The 17,585-nt window shown below is 41.9% G+C and overlaps 1 protein-coding gene across 5 annotated transcripts in view; it reads left to right on the top strand.

Annotated features, from left to right (window-relative positions):
* The window catches only part of Vwa3b (von Willebrand factor A domain containing 3B), a 191,529-nt gene that overhangs the window by 146,874 nt on the left and 27,070 nt on the right, over positions 1–17,585 (top strand). For all 5 annotated transcript variants that reach the window (XM_071601860.1, XM_071601861.1, XM_027950669.2 and 2 more), the window contains one exon: positions 8,334–8,535. In XM_071601860.1, coding sequence (XP_071457961.1) covers positions 8,334–8,535 — 202 coding nt within the window. The remainder of the gene's footprint in view (positions 1–8,333; positions 8,536–17,585) is intronic.

Here is a 17,585-nt window from a genome sequence, read left to right as displayed (position 1 = left end):
AAACACAACCAATATTTGTGTTTTGACCTTTCATCTTGCAACTTTGCTGAATTTATTAGTTCCAGTGTTTTGCAGTTTCAGGAATCTATAGGATTCTCTGTATATGGTAACATGCCATGTGCACATAGAGTTTTACTTCTTCTTTTTCAATTTAGATGACTCTCTTTCTCTTATCTAATTGATTTGGCTAGAATCCTGTACAGCATTAAGTAGCCATGAAAGGAGACATTCTCGTATTGCTCCTGAGTTCAGTCTTCTTTCACCACTGAGTGTAAAGTTTTTGTTTGTTTTTGCACTGGGGATTGAACCCAGGGCCACTTAACCACTAAGCCACATCCCCACCCCTTTTTATATCTTATTTAGAGACATAGTCTCACTAAGTTGCTTAGGGCCTCACTAAGTTGCTAAGGCTGGCTTTGAACTTTTGATCCTCCTGCCTCAGCCTCCCAAGACGCAGGGATTACAGGTGTGTGCCACCTCACCTGGTGAATGTAATGTTTTATTATTTTTAGGAAATTTCCTTTCATTTCTGCTTTGCTGATGGTTTTTATCATGAATGTGGTGTTTAATTTTAAGTGATTTTTCTGCAGCTACAGAGAGGATTGGTATTTTACCCCTTGCCTATTGATGGGATGTAGTAAAGTAATTGGTTTTCTTAGGTTGAACCACTCTTGCATTCCTGGAACAAATCTCACGTGGTCCTGGTGTGTACTCCTTTGACTGCTTTGTTGAGTTTGATTGGCTAGTGTTTTGTTAAGGAAATTATATTATAGTGTTTCTACATTCATAAAGGAAAATGGTCTGAAGTTGTCTTTGGCATCGTTGCCTCAATTTGTGATCAGGGTAATTCTATGACTACTGACAAGTGTTCCTGCCGCAGTCTGACTGGGCACAAAATCACGAGCCACTCAAGCAGGAACAAACTTTTATTATTTTTTGAAACTGCCGCCAATGTCCGGTAGGCGCCCAGGAAGATTTTCCATCCACCCCCGCGGCCTCCTCCCCCGGAACTCCCTCCTACTGTACTTCCCCAACCAATGGGAACTCTCCAGGAGTCCCGTAGCCGGCCTAGGTGGACAGCAGGAGTCCAATATCCATATGAATGCAAATCTTAACATAATCATATCATCTCAATGGCTAGCTGGCGTCACCTTTCAACCAAAAATGCCATGCATCATATACTTGGCTCTTAGCATGTTCCCTCTTTTCTATTCTCTTGAAAAGTCTAAATAGGGCTGGTGTTCATTTTTCTTCATATTTTTATATTCTTCATATTTTCTTCGTATGTTTGATAGACCTTTCCCTGGACTTCCCTTTCTTGTGGGTGAGGAGGAGGAAGGTTGATTCCTCATTCAATGTTTTTAATTATTATAAGCTATTGAAATTTTCTGTTTCTTCTTGGGTCAGTTTTGGTCATCTGTATATCTAGGTTATTTGTCCATTTATCTGATTTTTTGGTGTATAACCATTCATAGTCTACAATCCTTCTAATTTTTGTAACTTTTATGTCTGTTGTCTAACTGTATTTGTATATGTGTGTCTGCTCTACTCTTCCTGTTTCTTTCTTCTGCTGACTTTAGGTTTGGTTTTCTCTTCTTTTTCTAGGACCTTAAGGTATAATGTTAAGCTGTTTATTTGAGATCTGTTTTTTTTAATGCAGTATTTACAGCCAAAATTTTCCTTCTGAGCATAAGTTTTGGTATATTGTGTGTTAATTTTTATTCATCTCAAAGTATTTTCTAATTTCTCAAGTGATTTCCTCTTCGACCTGTTGTTCTTTGTGATATTTAATTTTTATGTATTTGCCAAATTTTCAGCTCTCTCTTTGCTATTATTTCTAGTTCTATTCCATTGTGATACTTTTGTGATTTTGATCTTGTTTTGCTTTGTTTTGGTACTGGGGACTAAACACAGGGGTGCTTTCCATGGAGCTACACTCCCAGCCCTTTTTATTTTTTTATTTTGAGACAGGATCTTCCTAAATTGCTTAGGGCCTTGCTAAGTTGCTAAAGCTAGCTTCAAACCTGCAATCCTCCTGCCTCAAGCCTCCTAAATTTCTGGGATTTTAGGCTTGCACCACCATACCTGGCCTGATTTTGATCTTTTAAAGTATTTTGAGAATAGTCATGGATTGATATATGGTATGCCCTTGGAGAATATTAAATGTGCACTTAAGAGCATATGTTCTGCTGTTACTGAATGAGGTATTCTGTATATGTCTGTTGTATAACTGATTTATACTGTTTTATAATCTACAATTTCCTTTTTGATCTTCTCTAGATGTTCTATCCATTACTAGAAAGAGTCTCCAGCTATTTTTGTACAAACTGTCTGTCTCCCTTTAATTCGGTCAAGATTTGCTTTATTTATTTGTGGGCTCTATTAATGGATGTGTGATATGTTTATAATTTGTAGATCTTCTTGATTTAATATTTTTATCAATATCAATCATTATCCTTTGCCTGTTGTAACAGTTTACGACTTTAAGTTTCTATTGTCTAGTAACGGTTTAGACACTCTGGGCCACTCCTGATCCCTGTTCACACAGAATATCATTTTTCCATCCTTTTACTTTCAACCCATTTGTGTCTTTGGTTCTAAAGGGAGTTTCCTTTAGTCAGCATTCGGTTGGGTCATTTTTTTGTTTAATTCTGCCAATCTTTGTCTCTTAATTGGGGAGTTTAATCCATTACATTTAAAGTGTTTACTAATCATGGAGGACTTCGGTGCTATTTCTATATGTGTGGATGTACCATTTATTGTGCTCCAATATTTATATTTTTCTGGTCTACTATTTTGATTGCTATTCATTTCTTTTGCTGTGTACTTTTTAGTTTTTCTTAGTAGTTCCCTTGGGGATCACAGTTAACACTAAACATTCATAACCCTCGAGTGTGAATCAATATCAAATTAGTTTCCATAGCAGACATTCACTTTCTTCCTCTGTCACTTCATGTCCTCCCTTTATCTAGTTATTTCCACAGATTACCTCTTGTGTATTGTGTATCCAATAACATAGTTATAATTATTATTGTGTAATTGTCTTTTAAATAATATACAAAACTTGAAGAGTTATATACCAAAATACAACAATACTAGCTTTTATATTTATATGTCATTATTTTTACCAGGCATGTTTATTTTTTTATATGGCTTAGTATCCTTTTATTTCAGCATGAAATGTTCTTTTTAGTGTTCTTGTAGAGAAAGTCTATCAACAGCAAACTCCCCTAGCTTTTGTTTATCTGTGAATGTCTTAGTTCTGTCTTCATTTTTGCAGGACGGTGTTGTTTGATATATAATTCCTGGATTTTCTTTCAGTACATTAATAGATCATCCTGTTACCTTCTGGCTATTACAGTTGATGATGAGAAATAAAATGTTAATATTCTTGAGGATTCTTTATTTATGACAAGTCACGTTTTTCTTGTTTCTTTAAGGATTCTCTTTTTGGGAATTAGAGGTATAGCTCAGTGGTACAGAGCTTGGCCCTGGATTTGGTCCCCAGCACCAAAAAAAAAAAAAATTTTTTTCTTTGTCTTTGTCTCTCTGTATTTATACCCCCTTAAAATTTGCTGAACTTTTTAGGTTGTGTAAATTTATATCTTTCATCCAATTTGGGAAGTTATCAACCAATATTTATTCAAGTGTCTTATTCCTTCCCCTCTTGTCACTTTTTGGAACAAGGTTCCTTGGACTCTGTTCGTATTTCTTCATTTATTTATTCTCGCTGCTTCTCAAGCTTGGTTATCACAATTAATCTACCGGTAAGTTCACTGATCCTTTTGCCTACTTAAATCTGCTATCGAATGGATTTTTTATTTCAGCTATTACACTTTTCAGCTTCAGTATTTCTATTTACCTCCTCTTATATTTTCTGTTCTCTTGTTGTTCAGACACCATTCTCTTGATTTCTTTGAGTTCTCTTCTCACGGGTTCTTTTATCTCTTTTAGCACATTTAAGACCATTAAGTTAAAATCTTTGTTAAGTAAACCAAACATCAACCTTCTTTTATCAGGTTTTTGTTTTATTATGAATAGGACATAAGAATTCTTGTTTCTTGATAAAATTTTTAGTTAACAATTGAACATTTTGGATATTATAATGTGATACCTCTGGAATTCAGAATCTGCCTCATTGCTTAATGAAATGATTTGGTTGTCTAGTTAGTGTTTTTCCAAACAAGTTTTACAAAAATTACATTCCTTGTCATGTGTGTTTCCAGAGAAGTCTCTGTTCCATTTTCTCTGTGTTCAGCCAGTGACTGGGCAGAGATTTCCTGAAACACCAGCCTCTTTCTTCATCAAGCATTCACTCCCCTGGATGCTACAGGTATTCAACTAGATTCGTGAGTTTCAAAATGGTTGATTCTGAGTTACAGCTGGTTTACTAGTTTTGGTAGAGAGCCTAGATCTTGATTTTTCTTATTCTGCCATCCTTCACAACCTCACTTCACTTCTCACTTTCTAAAGCAAGGAGTTAAGTGAGTTCTGTGCTTGCTGTCACCTGATACTTGTCATTTCCTTATTTAACCTTCATAATTCATAGATTATCATTATCTGGTTTTACCTTCCCTGAAGGCTGCCTGTGAGCCTGGAGAGTGAAAGCAGGATCAGGTGAGGGTCTGTCCTGAGGAGTTTCCCGCCTTGTCAGAGTCACACTGTGTGGATATAGACAATGACAATTCAAGACCGAAGAAAACAGAGATACTCAGAGTTCTGGAAATTGGTGTTAAGAATAGAATGAAAAGTCAGGGAGAAAGATCCCTTCGGCCTGACCCAGGACTGTAGAAAGGGAATTAGGAGAGATGTGTAGATCCTATTCGACCACTACCTCACTGAACACCAGATGTGTGCCAGGCCTTCCATGAAGCACCTCACTCCCATTGTGTCATTTCACTCCTGTGACACCTGTATGTGAGGGGTATCAGCCCCAACTTTACAGATGAGATTGTTTCTCTCGAGACAACATAGCAGAGGGGAGGGGTGCAGCCATCTGTGTTGGAAAATACCCTTCAGACAATTCTTAATTGAGATAAAACTTAAGAATCCCTGGTGTAGGAAAATTAAGTCATTTTCCCAAAGTCACCCGGCTGATAGCTAACAGTATCTGGATTCTCTCCCAGGCCTGCCTTGCCCTACAGCTCTAAATAGTTAATTAAAGAATCCCTTCTTCTAGCACCGTTTCAGAACCCAGGTTTTTATATACGTATTCACATATGCTGAAGTTCTCTATCTTGGTTTGTGAAAACTGACAGATTTGTTTGATCTCTCTTCATTTCACACATGCTATTCCCTCTGCCTAGAATGTCCCCTCCCACACTGTCTGGGTGACAGGCTCTTTGTACTGTCACTTCATCAGAGTCTTCCTGATCACCCTAGCTCACTCTCATCCTGACGCACTCTTTCTCTCCCCCTCTCAATATTTCTTTATTTCTTTCTTACCATTTGTCATAATCTATAATTACATATCTTCTGTATTTCCTTGCTTATTATAGTCTCTTTCCACCAGTAAATTGTTGAGGTTTTTTTAAAATTTTATGTTTTTTATTAGTACATTATAATTATGCAGAATATCAGGGTTTACTGTGAAAATTCATATGTACACATATCATATTTTTCCCCATTTCATTTCTCCACTTCATTCCTCAGTACTTCTCCTTCTCCTCCATTTCACCTTCGCACTGATCTCCTTCCTCTACTATACCGGTCTCCCTTCTATTTAAAAATAATTGCTACATTATAATTATACATAAAAGTGGGGTTCATTATGCACATAGCATTTGGTTGATTTCATTTCACATTACCTCCCCTCCCTCTCCAGACTCTGAACGTCGTAGGGCTTGGTTCAGCTATTTATTCATCAGAGAAATACCTCATGTCTATCAACACGCTCTGCCTGGCACAGCACAGGCGTACAGTAAATACTTATTGAATAAATTAATGAATGAAGTCTATGTGCTCGATATTTACCAGATATGGAAATTTTAAGTATTTTTACCATTACTCTATATAACTTTTTCATGCCTTTAAAAGTCTTGACAGTTAAATTCCTTTATCTAAAGTTAGGAAATAATTTTTTTCCTCCTTTAAAAGCTACCTGATACATTAATGTGTCACTTGACACCAGGGATGTATTCTGAGAAAAGCAGAAGTAGATGTTTTACCATTGATCAAACACTGTAGCATCTGCTTACACAAATGAAGATGATGAACGTCCCTAGCTGATGTAATCTTATGGGACCGTGATATGTTCCCATCAACGGTACATGAGTCTCCATTACCCCACCTCCTTGCCAGCTCTTGTTATTTTCAGTCTGGTTTCACTTTTATAGTGACCATCCTTGTGGGTGCGAGGTGACATCTCATTGTGGTTGGACTTTTATTTCACTAATGATTCTTCATGTCGAATATCTTCTCATATGCCTTTTGGCCATTTGTGTATCTTCTTTGGAGAAATGTCTATTCAAGTCCTTTGCCCACTTCTAAAATTGGGTTGAGTTATAGTTCATTATATACTCTGGATATTACCCAAGTCTTGGGTATATGATTTACATATATTTTACCCCATTCTGTAGGTTGCTGTTTCACTCTGTTGATACACAGCTGTTAATGACTTAAAATTTATTAAAGTTTACTGATGCTCTTTTCTGTGGAACGCTTCCAGTAAAATGTTCAGTTCCATTGTATTCTTCAGTTCAGAATTTTCATTTTGTTCTTTTTTTAAAGTCTCATTTTGTTCACATATCGCTTTTCTGATTTACTTTGTCTACTTTCTCTGTTAGCTCATGAAGCATCAGTAGGATATTTTTACAATTCTTTGTCAAGTATCTCCATTTCTTTAGGCACAGTTTCTGGAGATTTATTTATTCTTTTGATTGGACCATGTTTCCCTGTATATTTGTATGCCTTGTGATCTTTAGTTGACATTAGAGTACTTGGAAAAAAATTTAAAAGACACCTCTCTCAGTTTTTATAGGCTGGCTTCTTACAGGGGGAGGTCTTTACCAACTATCCCAGCTGAAGATCCTGAGGGTCTCCCAAACCCTTTCTGGAGATTTGTATTTTCTGGTCTTGTGTGTATAATTTCCCAATTAAAGAAGTTTGCTCCTATTTCTTCCTCAGGATTTTGTGATCTGTGATCTCTTGCTCCCCATGATGTGTGTCAGAAGTACTGCTGTGTCTCTGATGCTGTGGCAGATTCCAACCTGGCATCTGAAACATGCCACCGTTACCTTCAGCCCTCCAAGTTAAACAGGACAGAAACTAGTTCTCTAGACAGCACCCCAGAAGACAAGAACTTTGGATGCACATTCCACTCTCCCTTCCCAGGGAGAAGGTAGAATTTGGGAGTTTTCTTCCAGTTGTTCTGCACTGTTTGTGGAGAATGCAATGAATTTTCTGTCCCACTTAGATAAGACACCTCTTGGCTTTGTACTTGTTTGAGATGCTGTGACCAATTTGGTCTGTACATTGTTAAGTCAGTGTCTCTGTGTGGAAATAAGGGCTCCAGGCTTCTAATTCTACTATCTTACTGATATCATTCTAATTTAGAGTTTTAATAAGAATTTTGTGTTGTCTGCTGGAGAGAAGTTTAGTTTGCAGACTTGAGTCCTGTAGCTGAATTTAGACTGCACTCCCCCAACATCTGCCATCTAAAGGGATAAGGTAAGAGAGTGGGGATTATGAAATGTCTTTCTCCCCACCCCTCTCCGTCAGAAGCATCTGACTCAGAAGCTTCAGTGACTAGAAATAGATACCAGGAACAAGGCCATACTCCATGTTAGCTTTACCTGGAGACCCACAGCTCAAAAAGTGTGTCTTCTGTTCTTTGTCTATCAAACAACCTAGCCAGAAAGTTGAGGCATATTTAGGCTTACATGGAAGAACAAAGATTAAAAGAGCTAGAATGAGCTAGCAGAGTTACTGCCCTGTAGCAAATATTTGGGTTTTGTTTGGCTTTGCCTTGTTTTGTTTTCCAGAGTCACTGCTATGCCTGGTTGGGTGAAATCTCCTTGAATCTCATATTTGGTTCTAACAAATGTTAGGCCTAGGGAGAACAGAATAGGCTCCAATCTGCTGGGCAATTTTACTGAAAAAAATTCATGTCTATCAAACTTCTTTAAAACGAGGTGATGGGCAAAAGCACCTCCAGTGATTCACAGAGGTTGTTGTTTTTAACCTATGCCAGCTACCAAAGTCCTAACGGACGGGAGAGCACGGCTGTGACTCTGTCATCTGAAGTCTGAGAGTTGACTGAGGAAACTATCTTATCCTATTTTTCTCTATTATAGTCATTTTCTTTTCCTTTTGTTTCTTTTTTTGGCTTTTAGGTTAGATGCAAACAAACCAATACGATACTTGGAAAACAAGACTGCTTTAAACAAGGCATTGGAACGGTTGAATTGGCCCATTTCATTGAAAGAACTGTCAATGCTGGAGAATGAGATCCTGGCTGGAAAAATGTACATCCAGCAGGCCCTGGAGCTGCAGGGGGCAGCCAAGAAGAGCTGCATAAGCAAGTCACTGGTTGAGGTGGGTGCCACAAGCTCTCCAGATCGCCTTCTCCCTGCCTGTCCCATGTCAGGGGCCTCCCATGTTGGCCCTCCCTCTCTCTCCCACCCTCCACCACACCAACTTCTCAGAGAGTCGGAGCCAATCCAGCTAAGATCTCACTACTTTTTAATCATAAAGGAAATGTCATTTGACTTTAATGTGGTCTTATGTTTTAAGACCACACATCTTTTAATTTGAAAACCAAAACTAAATGGAAGTATAATGTAATGATTAAAATCCTGGACTTTGCTAGGTGCGGTGGTGCACACCTGTCATCCCAGTGGCTCAGGAGGCTGAGGCAGGAGGATCACGAGTCACAGCCAGCCTCAGCAACTTAGTGAGGCACTAAGCAATTCAGTGAGACCCTGTCTCTAAATGTCATACAATAAGGTTGGGGATGTGGCTCAGTGGTCGAGTGCCCCAAGATTAATCCCTGGTATCAAAAAAAAGTGAGACAAAGGCCTACCATCAAATTTACCACCTAATCTTTGTGTGTTCTTGGCTAGTCACCGTGTCTTTTTAAACTTTAGTTTTCTTATCTATAAAATAGGAGTAGTAATACAAGCCACATAGGGTCGTTATGAGAATAAAATGAGCATGTTAAGTACTCAGTACTGAAAGCCCCACATAAGTGTTAGCAATTACTATTATTATTATTATTATTAGAATAAATCTAAAAAGGAAAAATAATTTCTAATCCAACTGCTGTCTGAATTCCACTTTGGAGTATTTCCTTTTATCTTTTTTTCTCCTCAAAAATGTGTTTTTATGTAGATTGAGCTAGAGTGTCTATAATTATTTTATATGCTGCTTCTACTTAAGCCTAATTTCATAAGTTTTCTTTTTTTTTTTATTGCTGAATCTTCAGATGGGCATGTTTGGTGTTCCGTCATATTTCCACGGCGTGTTTACATCCTGATGTATTTAACTCTTCACTGAATGTTGGACGTTGGGGTTGTTTCCAGTGTTCCACTCTCTCTCATGTTTTTATGCCTCCTGGGCTTTGTATAGTTGGATTATTTTGTTAGGTTACAGTCTAGGCGAGGGATTCCTGGGTGAAGGGCATGAACACTTGGAGGCTCAGAACAGATCCTGCCATGTGACATCCCCCTTTTCTGACTGTCTTTGGGTATATGGACATGGAAAAAATCCATCTAACATCTTACTGAATCCTAGATAATTTTTTGGTATTCCCCATACAATAGTCTGAAAATGATTCCCAAAGAGCTCACCTTTGGGCTTCATCCTCTCAGTTTCAGTCTTTGCCAAGTGAAGCGGGTTTTCCTGGGTTCGGCTTCTGTGTTTGCTGTCTTGGGTCTTTTGTTTTGTTTGTTAGTTTTTCTTTCATTTTCCTTTTTTTCCCTATGCAAATCATAATCTCCCCTCCAGTATAAAAAGCTGTCTCTTCTGATTTTATTCTTCTTGATTCTACCAAGATTTTATCATAGATCATCATACGTCCATTAATGTTATTCTGAGAAAGTGACTCCCTCAAAGAATTACTCAATGTTCCCTTGAAAGGCACCATTGGATGCCTCCAGATATTTCTGTTCCTATTGGCCTTGCTCATCTCAGGGCCCCAGGGACACCTAAGAATTAAGAGGACCGAAAGGGAATTACCCACCTCTCCTCAAAATATGCTCTTCACTCACATATCCCCTGGTCTGTTTGCTCTTTTTTTTTGTGGGGGGGTTACCAGTGATTGAACTCAGAGACACTCAACCACTGAGATACATCCCCCCAGCCCTATGTTGTATTTTACTTAGAGACAGGGTCTCACTGAGTTGCTTAGTGCCTCGCTTTTGCTGAGGCTGACTTTGAACTTGTGGTCCTCCTGCCTCAGCCTCCCTAGCTGCTGAGATGATAGGCGTTCTTTCATTTACTCACTAAAATATTAATGAGTTCTTGCAAGGTACGAAGCACTATTCTAGGTACCTGGAGCACAGAGAACACAACATATAAATCCACCAGTAATGGACAGACCATTACTGGTCCACTGCTGAACTGTGGAGACACCACGGCCTAACAAAAAATTTTCTAGCATTATTCTTTTATCTCTGCTTTCTATTAGATATTCAAATAGGAAGTGTTACAAATGGAGTTTTTTTTTTTTTTTTTTTTTTTAAAAAAGCCTCCTCTGACTCAGAACAAAGATAGTGTGTTCTATTGAACTTGTTTAGAATTCTGGCAGTCCAAAGCTCACTGTTTACAGGATGTGAATTAATCAAATTAGTTTTTCTGTTTCTACATCCCCTTTCCACAATATGGGAATAAAAGCAATTTCCATACATCCTGCATTCAAAAATATTTGATCAAAAAAGTAGTTATTCCCTGCCGTGGATAAGACTCCATGCATGGCCCAGGTGAACCCAGGCAGCAAGGAGCCTGTCTTATTCTCTCCCTCCTTGGGGTCTCCCGAGTGATACTGTGTGTTACTTACAAAATGCACTGGAGATGTGGGCCCAGCCCAGTGGAGGAGACATATTAGAATAGAATATCACTGCCATGAGGGCTGAGCCCTTGTCTGGCCTAATTTGCAGCTGTACCCGTAGCACCAAGAGTAGCCTCAGTGGGCACCAGCAAACACGTATGGAAGGACCAAACCTAAGCCCTTGAACGTTATGAGTGCGATAGCAGAGGCCTCCCTAGACCTGGCAGATGGGAACACCACCAATTCTGACTGGGGAGTTGAGAGAAGCTTCACAGGGTGAAGGGCCATCCAGTTTGTTCTGGAAAGCTCTGTAGGACTTGGGGGTTGGGGTGCAGAAGATGTTCTGAGTGAAAGAAACAGCCTGTGCAAAGCAGGTGGTGGGTAGGGAAGAAGATGGGACGTTCACCTGGAGAAAAGATAGGAAAGGGAAGATGGTGGCAGGGGCTTGGAATTGTCTGTGAGGATCTTGTGCCTAGGAATGGATCCCCAGGCAGGGGTTTTCAGCAGGTGGAAGACTCCAACAGATTCGAGTCTCAAGGAGGTTTTTTTGGCAGTGAGACGAGGCCCATTGTAGAGGGAAGAGACCAAAACTGTGTACAACGCTCCCAGTGGAGGTGTTGAGTCCTTGAGCCAAGGGGGAGCAGAGGAGGGGACAGGTAAAGAATCACGCATCTCTGGAAAGCCATAAGTGTCAGGTGAGCCAGAGGTAAAGCCCAGGGTGTCCAGGAAGATGTCTGTGCTGGACAACTGGAGGACAGTCACTATTAACCGCTTCCTCACTAAGGCCGTTGTTCCCCGGGAAGTCCATGTGCTCACCTCATCATTCTATCACCCTTACCTCATTTTTGTTGACTTTCCAGCACATTTCACTCCCCAGCGTTAGGGACACATTTGTCTGTGGTCGGTCTTCTCCACTAGGATGAGTGCGAGGTACTAGGTCCTCCCTCCCAGAGCCTGAACTCGTGGGAGGCACTGCCCAGGCACTCAAGGGTATTTCAGGAAGTCAAAGAAGGAAAAACCAAGAGGAAGAGGCACAAGGAGGGGGGTAGATTATTAGGAACAGGATGTTCTTCTTGGTCCTGTTGATTCTTAGGTGTCAACAGGGCGTCCAGGTGGGAAGGCCAATGGCAGAACTCTGGGAGCTCCCAAGAGAGGCCCAAGCTACGGATTAGCTTGGAATCATCTGAGGTTCTAGAGAGGAAGAGGAGACAGTTGGGAAGGGACCAAGACAGAAAAGCTAGAGGAGCAGGAGGCTCGGAGCAGAGAGCTGTGATGTGAGCCCACTGAGGACCGGGCTGGGAGCTGGGTGCGGGGGTCAGATAGACTTGAGTCAAATCTCTGTCCTGCCACCTTCTGGTCGTGTAATTTGAGCCCTGTCAACCTCGAGGCTTCCTCATATGTGAAATAGAAAAGTCAAAGTCCCAATCTGAAAGATGGTTATGAGACAAAGAGCATCTTGAGCTTAGGTCAGCGTTAGGCGCCAACAGGAAATGCATTCTGCATATACACACACCATGACTGCCGTTTCCATTATGCAAGTTGGAACTGACTTTGGAAAAGCCATCCCGAACGGTGTCTGAAAGCCGTTCAGTTTGGCCAGAGGAAGCTCCCAAACGATGTTAGCCAGAAGAACGTCAGGGGCATCGTGGGAGCAGAAGCAGTTTGCAGTAAGTGGAAGAGGAGGTGGGAGTCAAGGAAGCCAATCTAGGAAGCCAAGAGCTTTGTTTCCAGATCTTCTTAGGGTAGGCAAGGAGAAAGAGGTGGCAGGACCCTAAGAAGTAGGCATTCTGTTTGTACAGTGACATCCCAGGTCCACTGCTGCCCTAGCTACTTCTTGGCCAGAGACTAACACTCTCCTTTCACTGCCCTGTCCCCGCGTAGGGCATCCAACCCCCCTTCCATCTGCTCAGGGTGAACCCCACGTGCCAGGACAGTTGTCCACAAGAAGTGAATAAAGGGGTTGTCTTTGTTAGCCCACCTTCAGAGTTCTTTCCACTGCCACCTTCTTCAAGGGAAGATTTTGTATGTTGTTGCCTTTAAACCAATCTTCCTTTTGACCATGTGTGATATATTCTGGGATTTTTTAATTACATTTCTTTCTTATTTTATTTTTTGGTACTGGGGATTGAACTCACTTGACCACTGAACCACATCCCCAGTCCTTTTTTGTATTTTACTTAGAGACAGGGTTTCACTGAGTCGCTTAGTGCCTCTCCATTGCTGAGGCTGGCTTTGAACTCACGATCCTCCTGCCTCAGCCTCCTGAGCCACTGGGATTACAGGCATGCGCCACCGTGACCCAGCCTGAATTACATTTTTATCATGCACCCCTGATTTATTTTCATGACCCATGAACAGGTCAACTTCCAGAGTGAAAAACTTTGGTGGGAACCAAAGCTCAAGACTACAAGGCATTTTAAAATCCCACAGTGCAAAATTCACAGATGCAGAGATGCACGTCATTTTTAACTCATTCATATATTAATATAGTCTCATTTTAAATTCTTTTCACCAAGGCAAAAAGATTTTGATAAATGATCAAATGTTGGAGAGGAAGAAACCTTGTTAACCATAGAGACCCCCTAGAGTTTATTTATAATGTGCAGCAAAGATAGATTAAAGTGCCTTTGGAGTGGCATCCAATCAGAAACACCCAGCTGGGTCCAGAAGGCTGTGGTCACTGCATTTGCATTACCCCAGGATGCACCATGGAGTTGGGTCATCGGAGGCTTTCTGGTACCCTCCTCTGCAGTAATGTTGGCACCCAACAAGCTCCCTCTTTGGCTTCTGAGTTTGGGACAGCACCATGATTTTTCCATCAGTGAAGTCTAGAGATGGGAAGGAGTTGTGGCTTCAGATGTCTCGTGCAGATGGTCCTGGCTTGCTTTTAACTCTCAGGTTTCCATCAAGGGGCACTGGTTGGCCCCAGACTAGACCTAAGGTGAAAACCATTCTCACCTGCTCTGCAGGTGCCCCCACACTGAGCACATTCCATGCTTGGCTGTGGAATGATTTCCCTGTTTCCATAGTCCACTGGTTTTAGGGTATCCCTGATGAGAGGTGCTCACTGATCACATAACAGAAGGGAAATGTATAAGTCTAAATTTTTAAAATTCTCCTTGCAAATTCCTGTTGCTAGCCCGCCTCTGGTTGCCATGATTACAGATCTCACCCTCACAGCTGAGCAATGAAGGGCATCTGTAAATTATAATTAACCTTTCCCTGGTCTCCCAGGGAGCCTGGTCTAGGGCAGCCAGCTGTGCTGTCCCAAACATTTTCTCAGTAAATATGGATTGTCCTCCAGAACAAATCATACAGAATCCAGACTAAGACATTCCTCTCTACACCCATGCCTTTGATCACCTTGGAAATTCTGGATGCAGAAGATCTTTTTAAAATTGTAAGCAGCTGCAGGCAACTGTGAAGGAGGCCTTGGAACTGTACCCATACAGCTGGCTGCATGTGTCTGCTTCTCAAAGCCATGACCAGTGAGGCATCTGGAGTCCATGACTTTGAGGAATGTGGGTTGGGCACTCTGCCCCATGAAAAACTATCCAGGAGAAAGAGTGTTGGGAGAAAATGCACATAGGGAAGGGGGGCGATTGAGGCTGGGTGAGTTGGAACTTGGAGAAAGAAGAGAAGAGACACACTTTGGACATGAGAATATTATACTGGATTGTGACCTTGATGTTGTGCATATGGGAGAATGTTAATTGGGGAGATTAGAGGGAAATTTCTTTGAATTATATTAAATGAAGTCAGACTCTCTACAGTTGTGATATTTGCTTCAAAATAGCAATTGGACCAAAGTGGAGGAGAATCACCCTTGACCTCCAAGTCAGCCTTCCTCATTCCCTAAGCGAACACTTCAGTCTGCTCTGCTGACAGCCAGGTCTGGTAGGAAGACCTGTTCTCTGACAGAGTAAGACCTCTGAGGTGAGGACAGGGGCTCACAAATCTGTGCACGGATGACATTGCCATCCTAGAAAGAATGGATGTCAAAGAGAAAATACCTCTGACCTCATGATTGTGCTGTATGAGCTAGAGATTTAAAGAGACAGTCCTGCTCAGGAGCTCCTGTCACTGTGGGAAATTAGGGAAGGGAAGAAAAATTCTCACAAATTCAAAAAGTCTTCTGTTTAGTACCCACCTGCGCAGGAGCAGGAAGATGGGTACCAACTCTGGGGATCTCCGAGGTGGCAAAAGCAGCAGCCAGGTTGCTTTTGCATTCTGCGGCTGAAGGCGCCCCTCCTAGCTGGAGATTGCAGCTGATTGACAGGTGGAGGAAGGTCCAAGGCAATCAGCTGGGGGTACTGGGGCACCCGGAAACTGGCAATAGCAGAAAGTTGTTGAAGGAGTAGAAGGAAATAGTCACTGGAACCCTGAGAGAGAGCGCCAGGGTGACCTTCAGGGGCAAGAGAAAGCCCTAGAGAACAAAGAGCAGGGAGCAGCAGGAAACTACAGCCCTGGTCTTTCTCCTCCTCCTGCTTTCTGATCTCTGCCAGTGCCTCACATTGGCTGCCCCCTTCCAGACTACAGCTGGCTGGGGAAATAGTGGGGTATGGTCCTCGGGGGCCAGCCTCTGGGGTCACAGAGCAAGGCAGGGAGGTGGAGGCAGAACAAGAGCTGTCGATGTTTTGAAGATTTTCTTAAAAGACCTGCTGTAGTCTCATGTGAGATATGAATACATATCTCCGCACACCTCAGGGGTCCCCAGGTATCTGGTGGTGGTCCACCTTTCAGGCAGTGACACCAAAGTGGCTCCAACAGGTGACTTTTGTTCATCTCTGCAGTCGCAGAAAATGGATACCTACATCAGGAACATCCAAATCCCCAAATCTTCAGTCATTTTCAGTATTACCTATTAATATTTCAGATTTTTTTTTAGTTCTCGGTGGACACAACATCTTTGTTTGTATGTGGTGCTGAGGATCGAACCCAGGCAGCACGCATGCCTGGCGAGCGCGCTACCACTTGAGCCACATCCCCAGCCCCTCAGATTTTTTTTCCTCTTTGATTTTTTTCCCTAGAAGAGCAATCAAGGAATCTCCATCTTTTCATAAAAGTCCCCCAAGTCGCTATTCACATCTGCTTGGCTGTTTTATTTTCAGAATGGTGACGTCTGCTCCCCAGACCCCGCTCCGCCCTGGAGCTGGGGAGGGGAGAAAGGGCTGTTTTCCTCCTCAGGGTTTCCCGAGAGTCCTCCTCTCCTTACCGTGTGAGGGAGCCATTCACACCACACAAAGTGCCAGGCTGCCTGGGATGAGCTTAGAACCAGACAGCTCACCAGGTCCATGGTCCCCTCAGAAAACAGCCCTGGAGAGGGCAGAGGAGACTTCATGGAAGAGTCTTTTTCTCAAACCTCATTTTCTAAATTCCCTGAGGAGATGTGAAAAGAAACAGCTCCACCAAAGCAACTCCCCTCTGGTTTTTAAAGCAAGGCTAAGTGACCCCACTGCTGCATGGAGAGGAAGTAAATGTTCCCTTAAGCCTCGGACTCACAAGCAGTATGGCCACTTTCCCAGCGGCCCCAGCCCTGAACTGCTTTGCTAGTGGGAAAGGTGCAAGGAGACACCCCTTCCTCTCCAGGGCTGAGGCAGGAATTCCACTTAGAGTTTCACTTCTTTGGCACAGTACCTCTCCTCCTGTTAAAATGCACGTGATCTGGGAAAGAAATCACATGGAGGCCTTCCAACTCCTTTACCATGAATCACGAATCCGGAGCCCCCAGGGGCTAGGCAGGAGTTTGTTTCTCCTGATCTTTGTCTCTCTCTCTCCCTTTAATCCATTTTTAAAAGGGATGAAGACCCTGGATATTCTCTGGGTGGAGGAAGCTCTTTGAAATCTTCTTGGCGAGTGAGGGGGATGTCAGAAGACTCTCCAGACTGGCCTTGTCCTGCTCACCAAGGTTTTAAAGGGAGTTGAATTATTCCCAGAAACACTTTGCAAATTTTATGGCCTCATAACTGGGAATTCTAGAGAGAAGATCAAAACACATGTGACTCTGCGTGCATCATCTTAATTAAAGCAAAGTCATAGACTTTACTGATCATAGGACAACACGTGGACATGGAAGCATTAATATTAAGCTGTTTTTGGTGTTAGGACACCTTGGGGACTGTGTGTGGTGGAGTTCAATGATTTGGGGCGGGAAAAATAATGCAGTAGTAGTTTCTCAATGTGATTTTTGAGCCAAGGTGTAGTTGGAGTTAAATCAAAGAAATGTGTTCTGTACCCAGCATGGAAGCTTAGTGCTTACCCAATGGGAAATTTTAAAGCATCAAACATTTAGTAACATCACTGTCTTCACTAATGCAAACCCAGGGGCGTGACCTTGAAATGAAGCAATGAAATGAAAAAAGGGTGACATCGTTTGGAGCCCCACCATACATCACCTGATGATTGAATCTGGCACAGAAGTGAATTGGATTCTCTGAATTTTATAGACAAGGCTAAATCAAATTACCCAGAGGACAGCATCTCCCCATCATGTGACTTCCCCACTGAACTGGTTTGTAGTTATTCTCAGGTGCCTAAGCCTCGAGATATGTCAGCTTATTTTAGGACAGCCATTTTTATTTCTCTCTCTCTTTCTGTC

Source organism: Marmota flaviventris, chromosome 14 (genome assembly GCF_047511675.1).
Source record: "Marmota flaviventris isolate mMarFla1 chromosome 14, mMarFla1.hap1, whole genome shotgun sequence".
NCBI lineage: Eukaryota > Metazoa > Chordata > Mammalia > Rodentia > Sciuridae > Marmota > Marmota flaviventris.
This window is presented reverse-complemented; position numbering and strand designations above follow the sequence as displayed.